The sequence below is a fragment of the Rhineura floridana genome, chromosome 6 (genome assembly GCF_030035675.1).
Source record: "Rhineura floridana isolate rRhiFlo1 chromosome 6, rRhiFlo1.hap2, whole genome shotgun sequence".
In the NCBI taxonomy this organism is placed as follows: domain Eukaryota; kingdom Metazoa; phylum Chordata; class Lepidosauria; order Squamata; family Rhineuridae; genus Rhineura; species Rhineura floridana.
In genome coordinates this window covers 21,127,440-21,151,628 of record NC_084485.1, presented here as the reverse complement: position 1 = coordinate 21,151,628, position 24,189 = coordinate 21,127,440, and the positions used below count along the sequence as shown (strand labels likewise).

Genomic DNA, 24,189 nt, shown 5'->3' with positions numbered 1-24,189 from the left:
GGCTTGTCGTGCTAAGGTTGCTTTGAGTTGAGTCTGCACCAACCAGCCAATGGAAGCCTTCTCAAATCGACCTCCTAATCCCAGTTCCCGGAAACTCACAAGCACCTGGGGCCAGTGCCCGGTTACAGGCATGATGAGCCTATGGTGTCACCCTTAAAAATACCCTGCCTTGTAGACCCTTCGCCTCCCCAAATGTAATCTGATCTCCCCCCCCCGTATTGCTGTAATCCCGGGGGGGGGGCACATTCACACCACACATTTATTCCACTATTACTCCTCTTTAAACAGTCGTGGCTTCCCCCAAGGAATCCTGGGAAGAGTAGTTTGTGACAGGTGCTGAGAACTGTTAGGAGACCCGGATTCCCCTCACAGACCTGCAGTTCCCAGTTTCCTGGGAAGAGGGATTGATTGTTGAACCACTGGGGGAACTGCAGGTCTGTGAGGGGAATAGGAGTCTCCTAGCAACTCTCAGCACCCTTCACAAACTACGCTTCCCAGGATTCTTTAGGGGAAGCCATGATAGTTTAAAGTGAAATAACAGGGGAATAAATGTTTTATACCAAGTCAAACCACTGGCCCATACTGGCAGCAGCTCTCCAGGGTTTCAGGCAGCGGTCTCTCCCAGCCCTGACTGGAGATGCCGGGGATTGAACCTGGGACCTTCTGCATGCAAAGCAGCATTCGGTGGGACTTACTCCCAAGTGAATATGCACAGGACTGCAGCTTCAGGCTGGTGTTCCTCTTCCTCCTTTGGACCAGACCTATCTGTTCTCATTATCATGCCCAGTGTGGTTTTGCTCATAGCAATGCTGCCATAACCAGCTTTCCCCAAAGCTAAAACACCAGTAGCTGCTAGTCCTCAGTGTTTATTCAGCTATTACATTCACAGGCACACTTTTCCCTTTCTACAAAGTTCTGGGTGCCCAATGCTATACGTGGGCACACACCTTTACATATGGCAATTGGCTTTCTCCGTCTCTTGACCTTGCTTTTCCAAGTAATCCTCCTTTAACGCAACAAACCTGCCATTATTGCCAGATGACCTATTTCAGATTTCAGATGGGGGGGTGGGGGGGGAAGAATCTTGAAAGATTAAATTGCAAAGCTGTTTTAAGAGCACTTGTTGCAGTTACCTTTTGACACCTCGTTATGACGATATCAGTGTTTCCAACGCATGCCAAAGAACCACCCACTTCGTTTTCCTTTTGAGCAAATACATTTGTGAGGAATAATCATCTGAAGTGGGAGGTGGGGGAGAGGGATGACTGTTGTTCTCTGCCTATACAGCTGACCCCCTGGCTGTTTGATACCCCTTTCTTTCCTCCAGACTTCACTTCCATATTACACACCTGGGATGTTAGAATAGTCATCAAACAGAAAACTTTTTAGTATTCTCTCAAGCTCAAAAATACTGGTAAATTATAACTGTTAAGGCCCATGCCCTTAAAATATGTTATTTAGACAATATTGATGTGGTAATGGTATCCTATGCTAGTTGGGAGTAAAGCACCAATGCTTGTAACAAGTAACCTGAACTGGGGTGGGTGGTGGTGGTAGACATAAAGGCAAACTTTAGTAACCACTTGTTTGTTTTTTCTCAGCCTTTACTTCCTTTCTAGCCAGTCAGAGTTAGTGTCTATGTGTGTGAGCCTAATGGATCTGCAATGGCCACGTGTGTCTGTAGTCAGAATTACTTTATTTCCCAGTAGTAAAAAACCTTTTCATTCTTTCAACCAACAGTCTTAGCGGACTGTTTAGTTCTGCACTCTGCTGCAGTATATACCAAACTCCAATAATGTTGTGATGAGTTCCAGCTTCACCACTACCATGTAGCTGGATGGATGGATGGATGGATGGCCATGGTAGAATGGTGGGCCCAAGTTGCAGATTTGTCTGTTTGCTGTAGTAGACACAATGCAACTAAAGCTATCCTGCAAAGCTTCCTCTCCTACACCGGCAAATCAGCTGAGCCATTTTCTCATTAAAATCATGGGGCATGATTTAGCCAACTCACACTTAACAACAGGGCCACAACTGTCATCCTGTAAACGTTTATACCTTGGGAAATATTATAATTCTTCCTCCCTAATCTCCAGCCTGTGCCTCTTATTGCAGTTGAGATTGCTGTGTGGAATGTGGTTGCCCAAGAGTTACGGGCACCGACTGACTTTTCTCTACTATATATAAAGTCATGGTGACATGACAACTCCCAACACTTCAGCTGTGCCATTTTGTGAACTTTCATTTTTAATGTCCATGGGAATGACATACTTCCCCAGTTCTAGAGTATTTAGCCTATGCTTTGGGTTTTTTTAAGAAAAGCAGTGAGGATACTATCGCCATGATGCCATCCTACCCCCTACGATTTCAGGAACCTTTCTCTTGATTTTGTAAATTACTTTGTTCAATGAGCAAAAACATAAATGAAGTGCCCATCCCATTCTGTTTATGAAAAAGTTGCAGACCACAAGAACAGCAACTCCCTGATAAGAGTGCTTATCAATGGTTCCTTCTCAAACTGGGCAGAAGTAACAAGTGGGGTACTACAGGGCTTGGTCCTGGGCCCAGTGCTCTTCAACATTTTTATTAACGACTTGGATGAGGAGGTACAGAGCATGCTTATCAAATTTGCAGATGATACAAAATTGGGGGGCATAGCTAATACCGTGGAAGACAGAAACAAAATTCAAAGGGACCTTGATAGGCTGGAGCATTGGGCTGAAAACAACAGAATGAAATTCAACAGGGATAAATGCAAAGTTCTACACTTAGGAAAAAGAGACCAAATGCACAGTTATAAGATGGGGGATACTTGGCTCAGCAATACAACATGTGAGAAGGATCTTGGAATTTTCGTTGATCACAAGCTGACTATGAGCAAACAGTGTGATGTGACTGCAAAAAAGGCAAATGCTATATTAGGCTACATTAACAGAAGTATAGTTTCCAAATTGTGTGAAATATTAGTTCCCCTCTATTCAGCACTGGTTAGGCCTCATCTTGAGTGCTGCGTCCAGTTCTGGTCTCTGCACTTCAAGAAGGATGCAGACAAACTGGAACAGGTTCAGAGGAGGGCAACAAGGATGATCAGGGGACTGGAAACCAAGCCCTATGAGGAGAGACTGAGAGAACTGGGCATGTTTAGCTTGGAGAAGAGAAGACTGAGGGGAGATATGATAGCACTCTTCAAGTACATGAAAGGTTGTCACATAGAGGAGGGCCAGGATCTCTTCTCGGTCGTCCCAGAGCGCAGGACACGGAATAATGGTCTCAAGTTTCAGGAAGCCAGATTTTGACTGGACATCAGGAAAAACTTCCTAACTGTCAGAGCCATAGGACAATGGAATCAATTACCTAGAGAGGTAGTGGGCTCTCCCACACTGGGGGCATTCAAGAGGAAGCTGGACAGCCATCTGTCGGGAATGCTTTGATTTTGATTCCTGCATTGTGCAGGGGGTTGGACTTGATGGCCTTGTAGGCCCCTTCCAACTCTACTATTCTATGATTCTATTACTCCCTCTTGCGCACGCGCACATACACATATCTGCACAACCAACATCAGCTATACCACCACCACAATCCAATACATGGGTGCTGGATCGGAGCTATTTTAAGTACAGCACTAAGGATTATTATTATTTTTTTACCATCTGGAAGCCAGTCCTTTCACTATGAACAGATGGGTAAAACAGAGTAAGGGATAGTTACCCCAGAATAAATGTGTCTATAGAAAGGCTTACAAGATGAGCTGTAGCCTTTAAGCCATCACCCTCTTCTATTTGTTCAGTATCATTTATGTTCTCTCAAGTGTGAAAGGCAAAATAATAATAATAATATTTTAAAGAATCCTAAAATGAACCAAGGAATAAGGAAGCAAGGTATTATATTCCATTGATAATCAGAATTATTTCATAACGATACGCTTAAAACGGCAGCCTAAGCTACTTCTACAGCACAGTCCACAGCTCAGTGAAGTAAAAATACATTAAAGGCAACAGTTTCACTCCAACTACTTCATCTTAACTGGATTGTGGTCAGGCTATTAACAATTTAAGAGGACAAGGTCACAATCTGCACATCACTTATTCCAAAACAATGGCTTAATATAATTACTTTAGTGTAAATAAAGTTGTGAATTACTGCAGGGTTTAGTGGTGTGTGTGTGTGTGTGTGTTTAGTCCTTGAGAAGGACTTGCTCAAAAGAATAAGCCCATTTGTTCATTATTTGTTCAAGTAGCAAAATGCATCACTCTAACAGGTGGAGATGAGGGCACATGGAGGGGAGGCTTATACATGGCAAAGGCCCAGTGTGCAATATGTTCCTGTGCACACATGTTGTACATTGGCCACCAAAGGTCAGAGGTGTAGGGTGTGTTTTACTCTCCCCAGCTACAGTGTTCCAAAATCCAATGCTATGTATTCTCCATGAGAATGAATGGCAAGATTATTGTGGAGAGTCAAGAAAAGCCCTAAGGGATGCAATCAGATTGGGGCTGTATTTTCTCTCTGGTGTCCCCCAGTCCCTGAGAATTAAACCCGCTCATAACTGCATCCCTCCTCCTGCCCACCCTTCATCATTTCAGCAAGCATAACCAGATGTATAATTTAGTTTTGAATACTTGTTTTTTTAAAAGTTTTGCTTGTATCTTCATTTTATTTGCTTTATAAATAATTGTTTTGTGTATACTTGATTTTTAGCAGTTTTGCTGATTTTTCCTGTGTTTTATTGATAATTTTCTTATGTACATCGCTCAGAGAGATTTCTGATCAAGTGGTGCATAAATCTTTCTAAATGTATAGCCCCATTCTAGATTAAGGCCCCTTTGTCATGCAAGATAGAAACTGGTGACAGACAGACAGACAGACAGACTGACTGCGGGTGCTTCCAAGATAGCCTGTTTATTGAGCAAAGCAATCATTTGGATTTATTTGCAGGGAGATTAGAAGACAGTGGCTATATTAATAAGCATTCATTTTGATTCATTTGGGTGAAAGTCAGAGGATGTTGCATCAAAGCAAGTGTTATCCTACACTTTCCAGTGCATTTTCCCATCACTTTCCATACTGCAAAAAGACCAATATTTTAGGGAAGTGGATTTGCTGTGCAACACCTCTATAACTGTGCAACCTGAATTTGCTGGCATGTGATTGAATCCCACCAGAATATGGCAAAAGTCTGGAAGCGCCCTGTGCCTCACTTTTTGCTGCAAGCATCTTCAAGGCAGCTTAAAGCTCTCATAAAAAGAAAATTCATGAATAGTACAATATAAAACTGGACTGAAACTGCAAAATGAAAACAGCAGAAACAGCAAATAAAAGCAGCTTAAAAACCATTAAAAGTTGTTTGTTGTTGTTATGTGCCTTCAAGTCGACCACGACTTATGGCGACCCTATGAATCAGTGACCTCCAAGAGCATCTGTCATGAACCACCCTGTTCAGATCTTGTAAGTTCAGGTCTGTGGCTTCCTTTATGGAATCAATCCATCTCTTGTTTGGTCTTCCTCTTTTTCTACTCCCTTCTGTTTTTCCCAGTATTATTGTCTTTTCTAGCAAATCATGTCTTCTCATGATGTGTCCAAAGTATGATAACCTCAGTTTCATTTTAGCTTCTAATGATAGTTCTGGTTTAATTTGTTGTAACACCCAATTATTTGTCTTTTTCGCAATCCATGGTGTCCGCAAAGCTCTCCTCCAACGCCACATTTCAAATGAGCTTTTTCTCTTATCCGCTTTTTACACTGTCCAACTTTCACATCCATACATAGAGATCGGGAATACCATGGTCTGAATGATCCTGACTTTGGTGTTCAGTGATACATCTTTGCATTTGAGGACTTTTTCCAGTTCTCTCACAGCTGCCCTCCCCAGTCCTAGCCTTCTTCTGATTTCTTCACTAGTGTCTCCATTTTGGTTAATGACTGTGCCGAGATATTGATAATCTTTGACAAGTTCAATGTCCTGGACTTCCCAGGAGGATCCCTCCGCCTGTGCAGCTCTGAGACGGGCTCCTGTCTTGGATGAAACTTTTTCAGTAATAAATCCAGTCAGAAGGGTCTTTTTTGACTGGGGATAATTTCTTCCGGATAAGGAAGAAACGTGAGATTTCCCACACAGCTTTGTTGTGATTGTTGGAGACTGGATTTCGTCAGAATTGTCTGTGAAATAAGGTCTTCCAGCAGCTCGAACGGAGCGAGGATTTCTAGCTAAGCTCAGCTGAATAAGTGATCCGTTTTTTTTTCTTTAAAGAAAGACAGACTAACAGGCAAGCATTCTCCTGTCTACGCTTATCACTTTCTTATCTATACAGCTAAAGAGATTTGTCAAAGGAACAGCAATTAAGAAAACCTGGGTGAGCCAAAACTCTCCTTTTCTTTTACTCACGGAACTAAGGGGGAAGAAAATAAAAATAGCCTATCTTTTTTTTTTATTGCAAAAAGCTGACATGGAAAATAGCATTATAAAGATTACAACGGATGAGGGGTTTCTGATTGGTAGAGAAAGGAAAAATCTTTTTGATTTATAAGACTTTTGTGTAATATATGTATGGGACTATTTTTTCTGATCTACTTTTTTTTTGACGAATCTGCTCATTCCTTCTGCTACTAGTTATTTGGACGCTGTGAACTAAAGCTGTTTTTGCCCTTCTGGGCATATAAGAGATAAGGGCTGTCTAGAGTGTACACCAGTTGGTTTGAAAGATTAACTCCTTTGTAACTGGATAAAGAAATAAACTGCTCTTTGCTTGGGACATTGAAAATTGAAGGAGTTTTGTTCCTTTGGCTTTAAGAATGACAATTAAGAAGATCATGGATGTACAAGAAGGGACTTTATCTTTAGACATGTTTCAGAAAATAATGAATGGGATTAAGTCAATAAAACAAGAACTGAGAAATAATAGTCAAGCGTTGAGAATTGAATTTGACGAAATGAGACAGGAGCTGAAAGAAATTCAGGATTCTATGAGAAAGGAGAATAAAGATAGATCTGGAAAACCAAAAAAGGATGAAAGAGAAATTAAAGGCAAGGTTCAAACTATGGAGATTGGATTAAATATGGACATGGAAAAAGATTTGGATTTCCTGGCTGTGATGGATCCTGGAGATAAATATTACGGTTTGGAACTCAGCGCTGTCCCTGAAGGAATTGAAGAGATTGGAGATAAAGATATTATCGGTTCAAAAAAATTCCTGGATTGGAAGGATTTGATGGAACTTGAAATGGAGAAAGTTAACAGATTTAATCCCTGTTTTGTGTCAATGGAAAAATCTTCAAGAGATGTGCTAGTGTATTATGTAAAAAAGAGGAACAGAGATGCGGCTTTGCAACAATACTTCAGTGATACGTTCGGAATTGATGGCAAGAAAATATCTGTGATAAAGGAAATTCCTATCAGACTCTTATTATATGACTATGACAGCAAGATTATTGAGTGCGTAAAGATGGAAGATGGAAGATGGAACCAATATGGATAATGGAAGAAGAGCGATTTGAAATTATTGGACTTAGTAGACTTGATGAGTTGGATTAATTGACATGTTTATCTAGAAAAAAAAAATTGATGGACATATATCTCAAGGATTGGAAACTTCTCTTTGACTTTTTGTGGAAGAATAAAATGATATGATGTTAATGAGATTTGAAACCAATTAAGATAACCGCTGGAGGAAGGTGATTTTATAACCTATTAAGAGACAGGCTTGTTATATATTATAGATATATAGCTGAACTATGACAAATCGGAAGTCAATATTTTTAATTTTTTTTCTTTTTTTATTGTATTAGTTATTGATTTGTGTTTTTTCTTTTTGTATTGTTTTGGTTTTGAAAATTTGAATAAAAATTAATTGAAAAAAAAAAGACAAGTTCAATGTCCTCATTGTCATCTTTAAAGTTACATAAATTTTCTGTTGTCATTACTTTCATCTTTTTGACGTTCAGCTGTAGTCTGCTTTTCTGCTTTCCTCTTGAACTTTCATCAGCATTTGTTTTAAATAATTACTGGTTTCGGCTAGTATGGTATATTTCTCCCTCCAATTTTCACACCTCCATCTTTGTCCAATCTCGCTTTCCATATGATATGTTCTGTGTATAGATTAAATAAATAGGGTGACAAATTACACCCGTCTCACACCCTTTCCGATGGGGAACCAGTTGGTTCCTCCATATTCTGTCCTTACCGTAGCCTTTTGTCCAGAGTATAGGTTGTGCATCAGGACAATCAGATGCTGTGGCACCCCCATTTCTTTTCAAACATTCCATAGTTTTTCATGATCTACACAGTCCAAGGCTTTGCTGTAATCTATAAAGCACAGGGTGATTTCCTCCTGAAATTCCTTGGTCTGTTCCATTGTCCAACGTATGTTTGCGATATGATCTTTGGTGCCTCTTCCCTTTTTAAATCCAGCTTGGATTTCTCGCTCCATATATGGTAAGAGCCTTTGTTGTAGAATCTTGAGCATTACTTTTCTTGCATGGGATATTAAGGCAGTAGTTCGATAATTACTGCATTCCCTGGGATCCCCTTTCTTTGGAATTGGGATGTATATGGAACGCTTCCAGTCTGTGGGCCATTGTTTAGGTTCCATATTTTTTGACAGATTTTAGTCAAAATTTGGACAAATTCAGTCTCAGTAGCTTGTAGCAATTCTATTGGTATGCCATCTGTTCCTGGTAATTTGTTTCTTTCAAGTATTTTAAGAGCAGCTTTCACCTCACATTCTAGAATTTCTGGTTCTTCATCATACGGTTCCTCCATTAATGAGTCTGTCATCCTGGCATCTCTTTTATGAGTTCTTCAGTGTATTGCTTCCATGTTCCTTTTATTTCATCTCTGTCAGTCAGTGTGTTGCCCTGTTGATAATTCAACATCCCTACTCGTTTTAAATTTCCCTGTCATTTCTCTGATCTTTTGGAATAGGGCTCTTGTTCTTCCCTTTTTGTTGTCCCCTTCTATTTCTATACAATAACTACTGTAATAGTTCTTTGTCCCTACGTACTAGTCGGTGTATTGTTGCATTTAGGGTTCTAACCGTGTTTCTATCTTCTTTTGCTTTTGCTTTCCTTCTCTCTTTAACCATTTTAAGAATTTCTTCAGGCATCCATTGAGGTCTTTCTCTCTTTTTAACTTGAGGTATTTTTGCATTCTTCCCTGATAATGTCTCTGACTTCACTCCATAGTTCTTCTGGTTCTCTGTCAGCTAAGTTTAAAGCCTCAAACCTGTTCCTTATTTAATATTTATATTCTTCTGGGATGTTACTTAAATTGTATTGTAGTCAGACTCAATTTTAATTTCTGTTATACATTCCATAACTCATATTTCTTTTTTAAATTAACTTATCGAAATTCAGGCTTCAGGACTTCAAAAATATTTGTGATTAAGTTACTGGAGAATCTGGAACCTGTTCTAATGTCACTAGTAAGTCACAGTAAGCTTGAAATTTGCCATCCTCAAGGCAATTTCCACACTACATATTCTGGTCTTGTGGCATTTTAAAGACAAACACATTTATTCTGACTATACTTTCAAGGATTAGAATCCACTTCCTCTGATATATGAAGTGCATTTCAGCATGGTAAGAATTCTAACAGTCCAAAGTCCTAAGACTTGGAGTTCTGTGAGGATTCCCGGGCAAGAAGAAATGACTATGTGTTTAGCTTATTGTTATCCAGACCTCATAAAGCATAATGCATTTAGTGAGAGTGGGAATGTGCATCCCTGTTTGGGACCAATAATTGCTTGCAAAAGTCCACCTAGAACTAAAATGAGGCCACTCTGTTCTTGTGGGTATCCTGTCCAGACCATAGAAGTCACTCACTGATGGGTGATCCTCTGAAAAATCTAATGTGTTAATCGGCATTAGTATTAAAGTCCTATTGAAAATACATAACAAGCCCAGTCACTGCTGGTGGCTCCATGCCAATGGAGCAGCGGAATCTGCTCCATGTTTTAGTCCGAACTTTCAATGAGCTGTCCAAGGCGCTGAAATCTGAGTGAAACTTAATCACAGAACTGCTGAAAGCACCTTGGACAACTTCTTGAAAGTTCAGACTAAAACCCAGAGCAGATTCCACTGCTCCTCTTACATTATTATTATTAGTTTATTTATACCCCGCCAAAGGCCCTCAAGGCGGCTTACAACAAAGACACAAATATAAAATACAACATAAAAATGCATCAATAAAACAATACAAAATACAATCTGCAGAAATTAAATAACAATACACATAATAGCTCTTAATGGTGCCTTTATCCATGGTACAAGTAACTGCATTTTCTGTGTTAAATTCCAGTCTCCTCAAAGCCAGCTGAATTGCATTGCAACCAGGTCTATAGTTTCATATGTTTGATGTTGGGAGGGGAATGTCCTGATTTTCTTGGGCGTCCAGCTGCCCCGGCGAGGCGACAGAGGGCAACCCCACTGCTCCTCCGGGGACTCCAGGGGTGCCTTGTGCGGAACTTCCTCCTCCTCCGCTGCTGCTGCCACCACCCACATCACTCTCCGCTTTGGGCGGCATCCGAGTCTAGCTGGGCAGGGTGAAGTCAGTAAACTCAAACTCGGACCTCGGACTCAGAGCCCTGGGTGTTGGCGCCCAGCAACTGGGCCTCCTCATCCCGGAAAGTCAGCACCCGAGGGCTGGACCCGCATGCCTCCACGCCCATGGTGGTAATAATGGCAGTGGCCATTAAGAAAGACGGAGAGATGCCGGTCCATGTCCTGGATAAGGTTGGCCGCCTGCTGCCGGTACGAGAGCTCGTCGGCTTCGATGCTGCAGTGCCGCGTCGGTGTGTTGTGCAGCTGCTCCCGTACATGGCTTTCGGCAGCGTCCAGAGAAGTGAGTCTCCCGCTGGCGCCAGCTCCAGCGCCACATCCACCTTACATGAAGCCACCAGCTGCCCCTGAGCAAACCTCAATCTAGTTATTTGTTTAAGTGTCACTCAGCTTTGCATAGGACCACTTAGGAACACAGGATGCAGCTTCATACCAAGTCCCAGCCTATGGTCTGAAGGCACATAAGGCCAGCTCCCTGCTGAAGCTAAGTAGGGGCAGGTCTGGTCAGTCCCTGGATGGGAGACCACCTGGGAACCATATGTAAGCCGCCTTGGGTTTCAATCATGAAAAGAAAGGTGGGATATAAATGTAATAAATAAGTCAGACTAGCCCAGTATTGTCCACTCTGGCAACTAGCCTTGCTCTTTCTGTCCCATCACCTGATACGGATCCTACCAGATCCTTTTTCTAAAGGAAATTTCAAGGATTGGACCCAGGATGTTCTTTATGCAAATCATCTGGTCTTCTGGGCCGTGGTCCCTCCCTTTAAGTCCTGTGTTCAAGATTTTATTTTTCTCCTACATTGCACTTTTTTCCCCACAGAAAATCCGTCTGCACGAACTAGCGCAAATCTGAATGTGATGGTCTTATAAATGTCTACCTTTTCAGAGACTGCAATCCTTAGTGCTCTCTGCTAGCATAAGGCTCATGTCTTTCGAAAGAGTTGTGCTTGGGGATCTCCTTATGCAGGAATCTGAAATGCTTTTGTTAGATCTGTTTTGGAAAGCCTTGTAAGGCATTTCTTTTCTGTTTGCATCAGGAAGGATCACGTTGAAACAGAACACATAGCTGCAAGGAGATGGCCGAAGAGATGGGGGTTTCTGTTGACACCAGCTGAAGAGGTAAATATATATAGTGTGTGTGTGTGTGTGTGTGTGTGTGTGTGTAACAATTTTGTTTCAGTTCTTAATCTCACTTCACAGCATGTATTGCAGAAATGTGGTAATGCATTATCATTTTATAGAAATATTTATATCCTACTTATGGCCCTAAAAAGAAACCCTAATAATTATTTACTGGGACAATTATTTGTTCCGATGAGAGGGAAGTTAACACATGAACTGGAAAAAATAATAAAAGTTTACATTTTCAAAAGCTGCAAAGTTTCGTCACCATGCTAAATGAAGAACTGTGCTTCAGGCTGTGTATACATTACCAGCTTAAAACACAACTAGGGCTGCATACACACTAACCCAGAAGTTGCCAACTTTTTTGGACTAGAAGGCACATTTCAAAAACTTTTGAGAGAGTGCTGGGGGCACCAGTCACAAAATCGCTGCCATGGGGACATGGCATAATGTTAGAAAGTAGTCATGGTGAAGCTTTTCATGACTGTATTTCCACACTAGAAAAAGCATGACCTGTTGAATTTCTGCCTGTCATACAGCTGAGTAGGACTTAGTCGGATAAACCCTTTGTGTCAATCAGACCAGCCGTTGAATCTTAGGCCCCATCTACACTATTTATTTAAAGGATACCACTTTAAACAGCCATTAGTATTAAGACAGTGATTTCCTTGCTTTGTGCAAATACCGCATTTATGGTTCACATTAAATGCTTTAGTTCTATAAGCTGGTTTTTTTTAGTCATCCTCAGATATTATTTTGTTACTAAACAAGTTAAGTCCTTTACTTACATTGCCATCAGCTGAGAGCACTTATCTGTCCTCCAGATTCAGTTCTTAGCCTGAAAATGAGAATTAATTCTTTGCATGAAATGGTGGATTTCAAAAGCATCCAAAGCTGTATAATAGATAGCCCTCATATCAGATGTCAAGTACAAGGTCGTCAAATACTGCTATGATGGGAACAGTATAAATATCTAGATAGATATGAGCTATTACAATGTTATCACAACACACAGCTCAGCCTGAAGTACCAATTTATTTTATTACATTTTTCTATTTTTAGTTGATAAAAGGTGAAAAGAAACAACCTGCTAAGCCCAAGATCCCACTTCCAGAACACTTACAAATCCGACCTGTGACACCGGTGGAAAAATATATTAAGGTTAGGCAAAAGTAACACAGTTTTAAATGTCAGCACAATTTCAAAACAATGAAAAAATACCTGTGGGTAGGCAATTTGGAAGATTCCTCATCAGTCATTTTACAATGGTAGGTCTTTCCATAAAGGTGAGAGTAAATGGTACTGGAATCTTGAGGGCTACTTTAAAAGGTCTACTTAAGACAGGAGGTATTCTTTGGACACTCTGCTGAGCAAAGGTTTCATTGTCTTGGGCTGGGTACACACCATACATTTAAATCACATTTTCCTGCCAAAGAATCCCGGGAATTGTATTTTACCCATTACAGAGTCACAGTTCCCAGCATCTTTACAGTTCCCAGGATTGGGGGGGGGGGCAGGAAGGGGAAATATGCTTTAAATGTCCTTTAAGTGTATGGTGCAATACATTACAGTACAGTGGCCCTGCTGTAGGAGATATATGTCATCAGGTTAGTTATCTCACCTCTGCAGGTGTTGGATGCACAGATAAGAATCCAGATTATTTTATGTTCCAGGAGCACATGCAGACCGCTTTCAGAGATATTTAAATCTTAAAATGTCCCATTTCTCCACAAGGATGTCACACCAACCACATTAGATTTGAGGTCTTGAAAAAACATACATACCATTTTCTAAAAGAGAAGAGACTGCATCAGTAGCAGGGAGATCCAGATGGTGTATTCTTCTGGGAGAAAAGGTGACAGACTGAAGGCCTTAAGACTCTAGACATAGATCATGGGGAAATTTTATTTAGTCCCTATAAACATCCTATCAAATTTGCTTTGGTAAGAAGAAGAATAATGCACATTGATGGGTAGAGAGATTCTACAAATTTTTTAAATTATGTTTTAAATTGTTTTTAAAATATGTGTTTTAAATGTGTATATTTGTTTTTAATGTTTTTAGTTACTGTAAACCAGCCAGAGAACTTCGGTTATGGGGCAGTATACAAATACAATAAATAAATAAATAAACAAGCAAGCAAACAAACAAATAAAGAATGAATGAATGAATAAGAACATAAGAACATAAGAAGAGCCTGCTGGATCAGGCCAGTGGCCCATCTAGTCCAGCATCCTGTTCTCACAGTGGCCAACCAGGTGCCATTCATTCAACATGAATGAATGTTGCATCTCTTTACTTTGTATGTAATGCCCCAGGTAATGTTCAAACACATCTGCTATTTGCTTGTGAAGCCTCAATTGCTAATTACACCGACTAACTCTACTGTGGCTGATGAGGTCTTCTTGCAAATTCTACAACAACAAACTAGAAATGAGCTTGCAGTAGCCTCTGGTTTGGATGAAGTCAGTAAAGCCATTAAACAAACGAAGAATAACAAAGTTAGTGGACCTCATGGGATTCCTGCTGAAGTCTTTAAAGAAGGTGGGCCTGAGCTTATGCAACAACTTCATAAACTCATCAAAAAGATCTGGATGAGGGAGGAGATCCCAGAAGACTTTAGGGATGCCATAATTACCACCCTTTTTAAGAACGGTGATAGAACAAATTCTGGGAACTATCAAAGCATCTCTCTTCTTGCTACCGCAGGCAAAATCCTTGCAAGGATCCTTGTAAATCACCTCCTACCTATCTCAGAAGATATTCTTCCCAAATCCCAAAATGGCTTCTGCCCTTCCAGGGGGACAGTGGATATGATCTTCACTGCACGGCAGCTTCAAGAAAAATGCCAGGAGCAGAATCGACCTTTATATATGGTGTTTATTGATCTGACTAAGGCCTTTGATACTGTGAATTGAACTGCCCTCTCAACCATCCTTCTGAAAATTGGATGCTCTGATAAATTTGTGAATATCTTCTGACTCCTTCACGACCTGACGGCAACAATTTTGGATAACAATGGCTTTCAGAGCGATCCGTTCAGAGTTGGATCAGGCATAAAACAGGGAAGTGTCATTGCTCCGACCTTATTTGTTATTTTCATTGCTATGATTCTACACCTTATTTTGGGGAAACCCCACTGGTGTGGAAATCATATATCGAACAGATGGAAAGCTTTTTAACCTCAGTAGACTGAAAGCAAAAAGTAAGGTAACTACAACCTCTGTTGTAGAACATCGATATGCCAGTGATAATGTGGTCTCTACACATTCAGAGAAAGATCTTCAAACTATCCTAAATGTCTTTGCAGAAGCATATGGAAAGCTTGGCCTCTCGCTTAATATCAAAAAAACCAAAGTGCTTCATCAGCAGGTGCGAACTAGTCCCTCTGTAGCACCATCAATCCAGCTTAATGATACGACCCTGGAGAATGTTGATCACTTTTCTTATCTTGGCAGGCATCTCTCTGCAAAAGCTGATGTTGACATTGAAATTTAACATCGTCTGAGCTCTGCGAGTGCTGCATTCTCCCGTATGAAGCGGAGAGTGTTTGAGGATTGGAATTTTCGCAGGTAGACCGAAATGCTTATATACAAAGCCATTTTACTACCGACTTTACTGTACACCTGTGAAACATGGACCATTTATAAGCACCACTCCCAACTGTTTGAAAGATTCCACAGTGCTGCCTCCAGAAAATTCTGCAAATTACTTGGGAAAATAGACAGACTAATGTTAGCTTTTTGGAAAAAGTAAAGACCACCAGTGTTGAAACAATGATCCTTCAACATCAACTTCACTGGACCAGCCATGTTGTTTGAATGCCTGATCACAGTCTTCCAAAGCAGCTACTTTACTCCCAATTTAAGGATGGAAAACAGAATATCGGTGGACAGCAAAAGAGTTCCAAGACGTTCTCAAAGATAACCTTAAAGAATGTAACATGAGCATCAAGAACTAGGAAGCTGTGGCCCATGAGCATCTCAGCTGGAGGTCGGCTATTATCAAAGGCACTATGGACTGTGAAGAAGCAAAATGCAGGGTGAAAGGGACAAACGAGCGAAGTGGAAGGCATGTCAAGCAAATCCTCATCATGACTGCCTTCCATCTGGATGTCCTCACTGTGGGAGGCTCTGTGGGTCAAAGATTGGCCTCTACAGTCACCTATGGACCCACCGTTAAAGGCCTTATTTTGCAAGACAATCTTACTCGGTCATGAGTGATCACCATTGATTGATTGATTGATTGATGTGATATCCATTCACAGGACAAGAGAAACATGCATTCTTGGCTAAATCATGTAGTCCTGTACATTTCAACCTTGGATCTCCAAATGTGATTGGGCAATAACTCCTGTCATCACTGCCCAGTGGCTAAGCTGGTTTGGGATGACAATGGGAGATGTAATCCAACATCATCTGAGGACTCAAAGATAAAGGAATGCTGAGCCAGTGGTGCAGGAAGTTACCATCTGCACTCTGCTTTGCTCCATGCATAAGCATGGTACTTTATATCACATCTGGATTGGTGGCCTGTAAAATATGGAGGTCTGGAACTAAGCCTGCCCTATGTGCAGCCTTCAAGATATGGCTTGCCCATCAAGAGAAAGGTTAGCTTGGGGGACTGTGCGGAGGAGAGCCAGTGTGGTGTACCGCAGGGACTCCCAAACTGTGGTCCACAAGCTTCATTCAGGTTGTCCTCAGCATCTCTGCATTGAATATTCACGCCGTTTTTTCATTGCTTCTTATATTGTATTTTATCATATTACAGTCTGAATTCCATGGAATGCAAATTGTCTTCCTATGTAATATTGTTGTGTCACACTACACGCTTCTGCTCAGGTGTAAGCCTGCAAGGTGGGGGTGCTGCCAATCGCTTGAGGTGCCTGGTGGCAGCAGCACGAGGCACTCGGCAGTCATGCAAGGCACCCGGTAGTTGCAGCGGTGCACAAAGCTCCTGGTGACGGTGATGGCGCCTGTGATAATGAGGTGAGTGAGAGAATGGGACGGCAGTGGAGGTAAGCAAGGCAGTCAACAGTGGCTGGGCCTGGCCAGGCCTGGCCGATGGTGGGTCAGTCTGTCCATCTGTCAGTCGGTGGGGTGGGGTGAAGTGGGGGAAAGGGAACCTGTGGGGAGAGGAAAGGAGGAGGAAGGGGGACCTCTGGGGAGGAGTGCTAGTGACCCATGGGAGAGGAGGAGGACCTGTGGAAGGAGGGCTGGTGACCCATGGGGGAGGGAGGAGGATTCAGGGGGGAGGCCTGGTGAGCCATGTGGGGAAGGGGGAGGGGGAGAGAGGGCTGGTGACCCATGTGCAAGGAGGGAGGTGGGCGCACTGGCAAACCATGGGGGAGGGGGAGCGCTGATGACCTGTGTGCAGGTGAAGGAGGTGGGAGCGCTGGCAACCTATGGAAGCGCTCTGGCAATAGTAGGCAAGGTTGGCGAGCAATCGAACAGAGATGGAACCCCTAGTAATACAATAAAATACAATATGAGAACTAGAAGAAGCAATAAAAATACAATGATTATACAGCATCCAGCACAGCGCATTAGAATTGCTACAACAGACAGAAAAATCTGCCAAGTGATCTGCCAAGACCATCGGTAATTTTTAAGTGGTCGGGGGTGGGGAATATGGGAAGCACGGATGTAGTGCTTAGAGTGTCAGATTAGGACCTAGGAGGCCAGGGTTCAAATCCCCATTCAGCCATGATGCCCACTGGGGGACTGGGTGAGTCACTAACCCTCAGCCTAGCCTACCTCACAGGTTTGTTGTGAGGATACAAAATCGGAAGAGGAGGGAGAAGAGCCAAGCGTGCCGCTTGGAGCTCTTTGGAGGAAAGAGCACGAGTTAATGAATTAATAAATGTGCCTTTAAGCACTGGTGGTTTGACATTAGTTTGCTCTCTCCCATGAGAAAGACAAATCATGTATCTTTTCCAGTGGGTTAGGCAAGGAATCCTTCACCCCCTTTCCACTCCCTCTGTCAGTCTGTCATGCAGCATGGAAGTAGAAGGACGTCATTGTCTCCATTGTTCAACTCTGTGGGTGGCGCATATATGGCAATGAAAAAGAAAGGGGGGGGAAAGGAAGGAAAGAAAAGTAAATCGGTTCAAAAGATGTACTCCGCCTAGATATCACAAACATTTCCCCGTCTTGGCTGAGGAACAAAGTAAAAGGGCTCTGGCAACAGAACAAACCAGAAACATGGCTTTCTCACTGTGTGTTTCTCCACTGGATGTTAAAGTGATAGAGCATTTCCAGCATGCCTTCTGGAGGTCGTTTAGCTAAAGTAAGCACAGAAGCCAAGGCGAACGAAAAGCTTCAGTCGTTGCCCTCCACCCAGCCCAGCCCTGCCGTAGCTCCATGAACCCTGAATCCCTCAGCGAGAGGAAAATAAAATGAAAATGATAATGACGACAATGATGATAATAACAACCTATAATAAGGAGATGCAACTCAGTCATTATGGGGTTGTCACAACAGTCATTCAGGAGTGTTGCATAAGATACAGCTACAAGGATCAACATCTTTTCCAGTCCTAAAAGTTGCCAATTCGGGGTTATTTGGATGACAAAATGCCTTCAATCCCGAAATTGGGCACCTCTCTGAAACCTGAAAAAGGGCCTTTTCTGCCAATGGAGTGCCACCATTGCAAGACGATTTCTTCCCTCCCCTCTGTTTATCCAGCCCCCACTCTTATTGTTGATAGGCTGAAGAGCGGGTAGGGAGGTGACCTGTCTGAATGTGTGCATGGCAAACAGTGTGTTTGTGTGACTGTGTGTGCCTGCTAGTTTCAACATGTACATGCGTGTTTGTTAGGCTGAGTGTGGTGACTGTGTGTGCAGTTATGTATAATTGTGCGTTTGTATGTGCACAAGGCATGCAGCCCTCAAAGGGTTGGCCAGCCCTCAAGCTAAAAAAGATTATCCATCTCTGTATTAAACCTTGTTGTTATGTGCCTTCAAGTCAATTACAACTAATGGCAACCCTATGAATCAGTGACCTCCAATCGCATCTGTCATGAACCACCCTGTTCAGATCTTGTAAGTTCAGGTCTGCGCTTCCTTTATGGCCAATCCATCTCTTGTTTGGCCTTCCTCTTTTTCTACTCCGTTCTGTTTTTCACCGCATTATTGTCTTTTCTAGCGAATCAGGTCTTCTCAGTATGTGTCCAAAGTATGGTAACCTCATTTTCATCATTTTAGCTTCTAATGACAGTTCTGGTTTAATTTGTTCTAACACCCAATTATTTGTCTTTTTTGCAGTCCATGGTATGCGCAAACCTCTCCTCCAACACATTTCAAATGAGCTGATTTTTCTCTTACCTGCTTTTTACACTGTCCGACTTTCACATCCATACATAGAGATCGGGAATACCATGGTCTGAAGGATCATGACTTTAGTGTTCAGTGATACATCTTTACATTTGAGAACCTTTTCTAGTTCTCTCATAGCTGCCCTCCCCCGTCCTAGCCTTCTTCTGATTTCTTGACTATTATCTCCATTTTGGATAATGACTGTGCCAAGGTATTGATAATCCTTGACAGGTTCAATGTCCTCGTTGTCAACTTTAAAGTTACATAAATCTTCTGTTGTCATTACTTTAGTTTTCTTGATGTTCAGCTATAGTCCTGCTTTTGTGCTTTCCTCTTTAACTTACTTCAGCATTCGTTGCAAATCATTTCTGGTATCTACTAGTAGTATGGTATTGTTTGATATTTCTTCTCAACTTTTCACGCCATATTCATCTTGGTCCAATCCCGCTTTCCGTATTACAAGTTCTGTGTATAGATTAAATAAATAGGGTGATAAAATACAACCCTGTCTCACACCCTTACCTATTGGGAACCAGTCGGTTTCTCCATATTCTGTACTTACAGTAGCCTCTTGTCCAGAGTATAGGTTGTGCATCAGGACAATTGGATGCTGTGGCACCCCCATTTCTTTTAAAGCATCCCATAGTTTTTCATGATCTACACAGTCCAAGGCTTTGCTGTAATCTATAAAGCACAGGGTGATTCCTTCTGAAATTCCTTGGTCCGTTCCATTATCCAAAGTATGCTTGCGATATGATCTCTGGTGCCTCTTCCCTTTCTATATCCAGCTTGGACATCTGGCACTTCTTGCTCCATATATGGTAAGAGTCTTTGTTGTAGAATCTTGAGCATTACTTTACTTGCATAGGATATTAAGACAATAGCTCGATAATTACTGTATTCCCTGGGATTCCCTTTCTTTGGAATTGGGATGTATATTGAACCCTTCCAGTCTGTCTGCCATTGTTTTCTTTTCCATATTAGTTGACACTTCTGTCAAAATTTGGACAGATTCAGTATCAGTAGCTGGTATCAACTCTATTGGTATGCCATCTGTTCCTGGTGATTTGTTTCTTCCAAGTATTTTAAGAGCAGCTTTCACCTCACACTCTAAAATTTCTGGTTCTTCATCATACGGTTCCTCCATGAATGAATCTGTCATCCTTGCATTTCTTTTATATAGTTCTTCAATGTATTGCTTCCATTTTCCTTTTATCTCTGTCAGTCAGAGTGTTTCCCTGTAGATTATCCAACATCCTTACTCTTGGTTTAAATTTTCCTGTCATTTATCTAATCTTTTGGAATAGGGCTCTTGTTCTACCCTCGTTGTTCTCCTCATCTATTTCCATACAATAACTATTGTAATAGTTCTCTTTGTCCCTACGTACTAGTTGGTGTATTGTTGCATTTAGAGTTCTAACCGTGTTTCTATCTCCTTTCGCTTTTGCTTTCCTTCTCTCTTTAACCATTTTAAGAGTTTCTTCAGTCATCCATTGAGGTCTTTCTCTCTTTTTAACTAGAGGTACAGGCATACCCCGCTTTAACGTACGCAATGGGACTGGAGAGTGTACTTTAAGTGAAAATGTACTTAAAGTGAAGCAATTCTTCACTTGTACTGCACGCAATCACCACTAGATGGCAGCGGCATCATGCCAATAAAGTGTCCATTATTGCAAAGCGCGTGTACTTTAAGCGGGGTATGGTGGAGTATGGAGCATGTACTTTATAGCAAGGCTACTTTAAGTGAAGCTACTTTAAGCGGGGTATGCCTGTATTGTCTTTTTGCATTCTTCCTTGATAATGTCTCTGACTTCACTGCATAGTTCTTCTGGTTCTCTGTCAACTAAGTTTAAAGCCTCAAATCTATTCCTTATTTGATCTTTATATTCTTCTGGGATGCTATTTAAATTGTATTTTGGCATTATGATTGCTTTGTTGTTGTTGTTTAGCTTTACTCTGATTTCGATATTACCAGTTCATGATTTGTACTGCAGTCTTGTTTTTGCAGAAAGTATGGAACTTCATCTTCTGCAGCCCGTCTAATAGTTTCGTCTTCACTCCTGTTTTAACTGGGAGTAACAAACTAAACATCTCAGTTCATTGTGCTGTCCAAGCCAAGATTGTGGTCCCTAACAAACCATGATCAGCCAGCCAAGAACTGCTCTTGGCTTCTGGTGTGTTTTGATTGAGGAAGAAACAAACCTCAATCCCAGATTTGGATGTCATGCTAAGCCAAGGTTTGTGATTTGTGCTTGCGCTGGGGGAGGAGCAAAGCAGTAGTTCATAGTAAATCATTAAGCATGTGATTTGCCAATCTAGCCACTATTTTCAACTTCCGCATAAATGTTATTAGTGTCCTGAAGTGTTGGGAAGGAAGTTCTTACCTTTAAGAAGTTAGTCTACATAAATGCATTTCTGCGGTACCGTAATGTAAATTTGATTTGTTGCGATTGATTTTTTCAGATTTTATTTCATTATGGATTTTATAAAATTTATATTGTATCCCACTCCAGAATTCATTTTAATGAAGAGCAGGTTATAAATTACCTCAATAAATAAAATTAACTGTTTAAATTTGCTGTTATACACATTACTGTTTTTCTACTTCTTTAAGTATTCATTCTGATCCTAGTGAGGGTCAACTCACTTGTACAAACAGATTTCCAATGGACTGATGACCAAAACCTTGTGTCCACAAGACACCTGTGTTCTGGGGAAACTAAATTCTTCCACTCTCTCTCACCTAGTGTCTGTTTGGACCTGAGTAAAGGGCATCATATCATGCTTGCAGATTTCTATATCTAGGGGCCACTTTGAGTTTAATGGTTTTACAAAATAAACATCTGTTCTCTGCTCTTGCACTCCTTTAAACAGCTGCAGTCCTCAGTGGGACATACTCCTGAGCAAGTGTGTGGATTCCAAGTATTGTCTTCTCACACATGGCATTGAGGAGGTCTTTTTGCTTCTCACATGGGGAGTGTTTGAGCTTGGAGGTGTGATTATGCATATATCACATGAAACAGCCACATATAACTCCTAATGGTGGTCCCTAGAAATGTTAGCAATTAAACTTGAATTGTTGGGAGCTTGCATATTTTTGTGTCCTCTCTATCCAGCATTCCTCATGAAGTGGTAAATAGTGGCAATGGTATATTTCAAAGGCCACATGAAGATTTAAGCGTTACCATGTGCATAAGGCAGACATGGGAAATCCATATTGATTTAAGTGTCTCTTGTAAAAGTGGCATTAAAGTAAACACTCTTCCAATAATTTAGCGCTTTTTTCAGTATTTAATCCCATCATGGTCAGAAACATATTCTCGGCTGCTTCATTGGGACTTTTCTTTAAGTCTTCAAAGAACCACAGTAATTTTTCTTTCTTTATGTGAAACGGTTTGTTTTGAATATAAACAAGTGGAATCTGGAGCAAAATTTTGTAGCATGGAGGGGTCCTGTTCAGTGTTCCCGAGAGTCAGCAAGGCCATCATCTAGGATACTGCATTTTATTTCTTCTCCCACTTCTTGGCTACTGGGAGAACAAGATGCTAGACTAGATGGGCCACTGGCTTGATCCAACAGGGCTCTTATGTCCTTACGTTCTTACAAGTGGACCTGGAATACAGAAAAATATAGAAAAATTATGTTGCATGGCTTCATTGGAAAAAAGGTTGAAGAAATACATAATGTTCTGCCTAAATATTTGGCCGGAGATATGTACTCATGTTCTGAGGGCATCCTCTGTTCCTTCACCAACGGAAGTGTGTTTGGCGGGGACAAAAGAAGGAGAAAAAGCCTTTTCCATTGTGCTGCCTAAATTATGGAAAACCTCTGGCCTCCTCTCTGCCCACTTTTCAACAGGCTATTCAGACCGCTTGATTTGAAAAGGGCCGTAGCTCAATGGTAGAGCATCTGATTTGCGTGCAGAAGGTCCCAGGTTCAATCCCCGGCATCTCCAGCTGGGGCTAGACTCCTGCCTGAAATCCTGGAGAGCTGCTGCCAGTCAGTGTAGACAATATTAAAGCTAGATGGCTACATATAAGGCAGCTTCCTATGTTCCTGTGATTCTGGCAGGCATTTTTAGTGAGGGCTTCCGATGATATCTTTTTCGACTGGATGTTGCCAATATGGATTTTATGATGTTGTTTTATGGTGAATAAATTAAATAAAGGGTGGGTAATAAATAAATAAATATATTTTACTGTTTATCTTGTTTTGATTATATTTTTACTTGTCAGCTGCCTTGAGTTTGGTTGTAGCAGAGAAAGGTGGGATATCAATGCCCAAAGAAATAAATGACGTGCTCCTCAATTTCAGATCATCCCATCTCCTCCTGTCCCTCAAACAACACAAGGTTTTATCGGCTGGAGATCAACAGTGCCAGGGCTGGAACTTGAACGTTATTCTCAGATCAGAAGCTGCAAAGGTGCCTTTTACAAGGACCTGCAATGGCCAAATGAACCAACTGACTGACTTTGAGAAACGACGTCTAGATTGCCTCTAACCTACGCACATTTTCAACTGCTCCTGTTAGGCAAATGTTGATATTTAAAATGAGTTTCTGCACCATTTCAGTGGTGAAGGTTAATTATAAGGTTATGCATGGCTTAGGGCTGTTTTATTAAAACACGCAATATACAACAGACAACTGCTCTTTTGCTCTTTTGTGTAACCCAAGTGGTGTTCTTGCTTTGTAAAAAATTTATTCAACATTCATTCTAATTTGCTTGCACAAAACTTATGCAGTGGTTAGACCTCCAGGTCTCTATTGAGCATTCCTTCTGATTTGTTTGCAGGGAGGTTCTACGACAACGCACATTCATCCCAACTTGCTTGCGGAGTATTTATACATCTTCCCATTAATCGTTCTTGCATTCCACACTTTTCAGTGCATTTCCCCGTCGCCTTCCCAACAACAAAAAGTGTGCTTGCGTGCATCTGTGTGTTTTTAAAAGCAGATTTGCTGCACTAGGGCAGGGGTGGGGAACCTGTGGCCAAGGTTGATGGGAGTTGCAGTTCAGCAGCATCTGGAGGGCCAATGGTTCCCCACACCTCATCTACACTGACTGGCAGCAGCTCTCCAGGGTTTCAGACAGGGTTCTCCCTGGAGGAGCTGGGGATCGAACCTGGGCAGCAAAATGTGTTGGGCCAGCCCTGTAGCTACATGTTCTATGAGAGATCTGTGATCTTAGATTTTT

The 24,189-nt window shown here is 41.5% G+C and overlaps 1 protein-coding gene across 4 annotated transcripts in view; it reads left to right on the top strand.

Moving 5' to 3' along the window:
- The window catches only part of CIMIP1 (ciliary microtubule inner protein 1), a 49,357-nt gene extending 25,758 nt beyond the window's left edge, over positions 1–23,599 (top strand). For 2 of the 4 annotated variants that reach the window (XM_061630266.1, XM_061630265.1), the window contains exons 2-4: positions 11,592–11,673; positions 12,742–12,840; positions 23,309–23,599. In XM_061630266.1, the coding sequence (XP_061486250.1) occupies positions 11,592–11,673; positions 12,742–12,840; positions 23,309–23,464 (337 nt within the window). In that variant the 3' untranslated portion in view covers positions 23,465–23,599. Of the gene's footprint in view, positions 1–11,591; positions 11,674–12,741; positions 12,841–13,743; positions 13,785–16,520; positions 16,668–23,308 lie in introns of those variants that run through there. The other 2 variants (XR_009763197.1, XM_061630267.1) reach the window with 2 other exon arrangements.
- Positions 23,600–24,189: the final 590 nt, after the last annotated feature.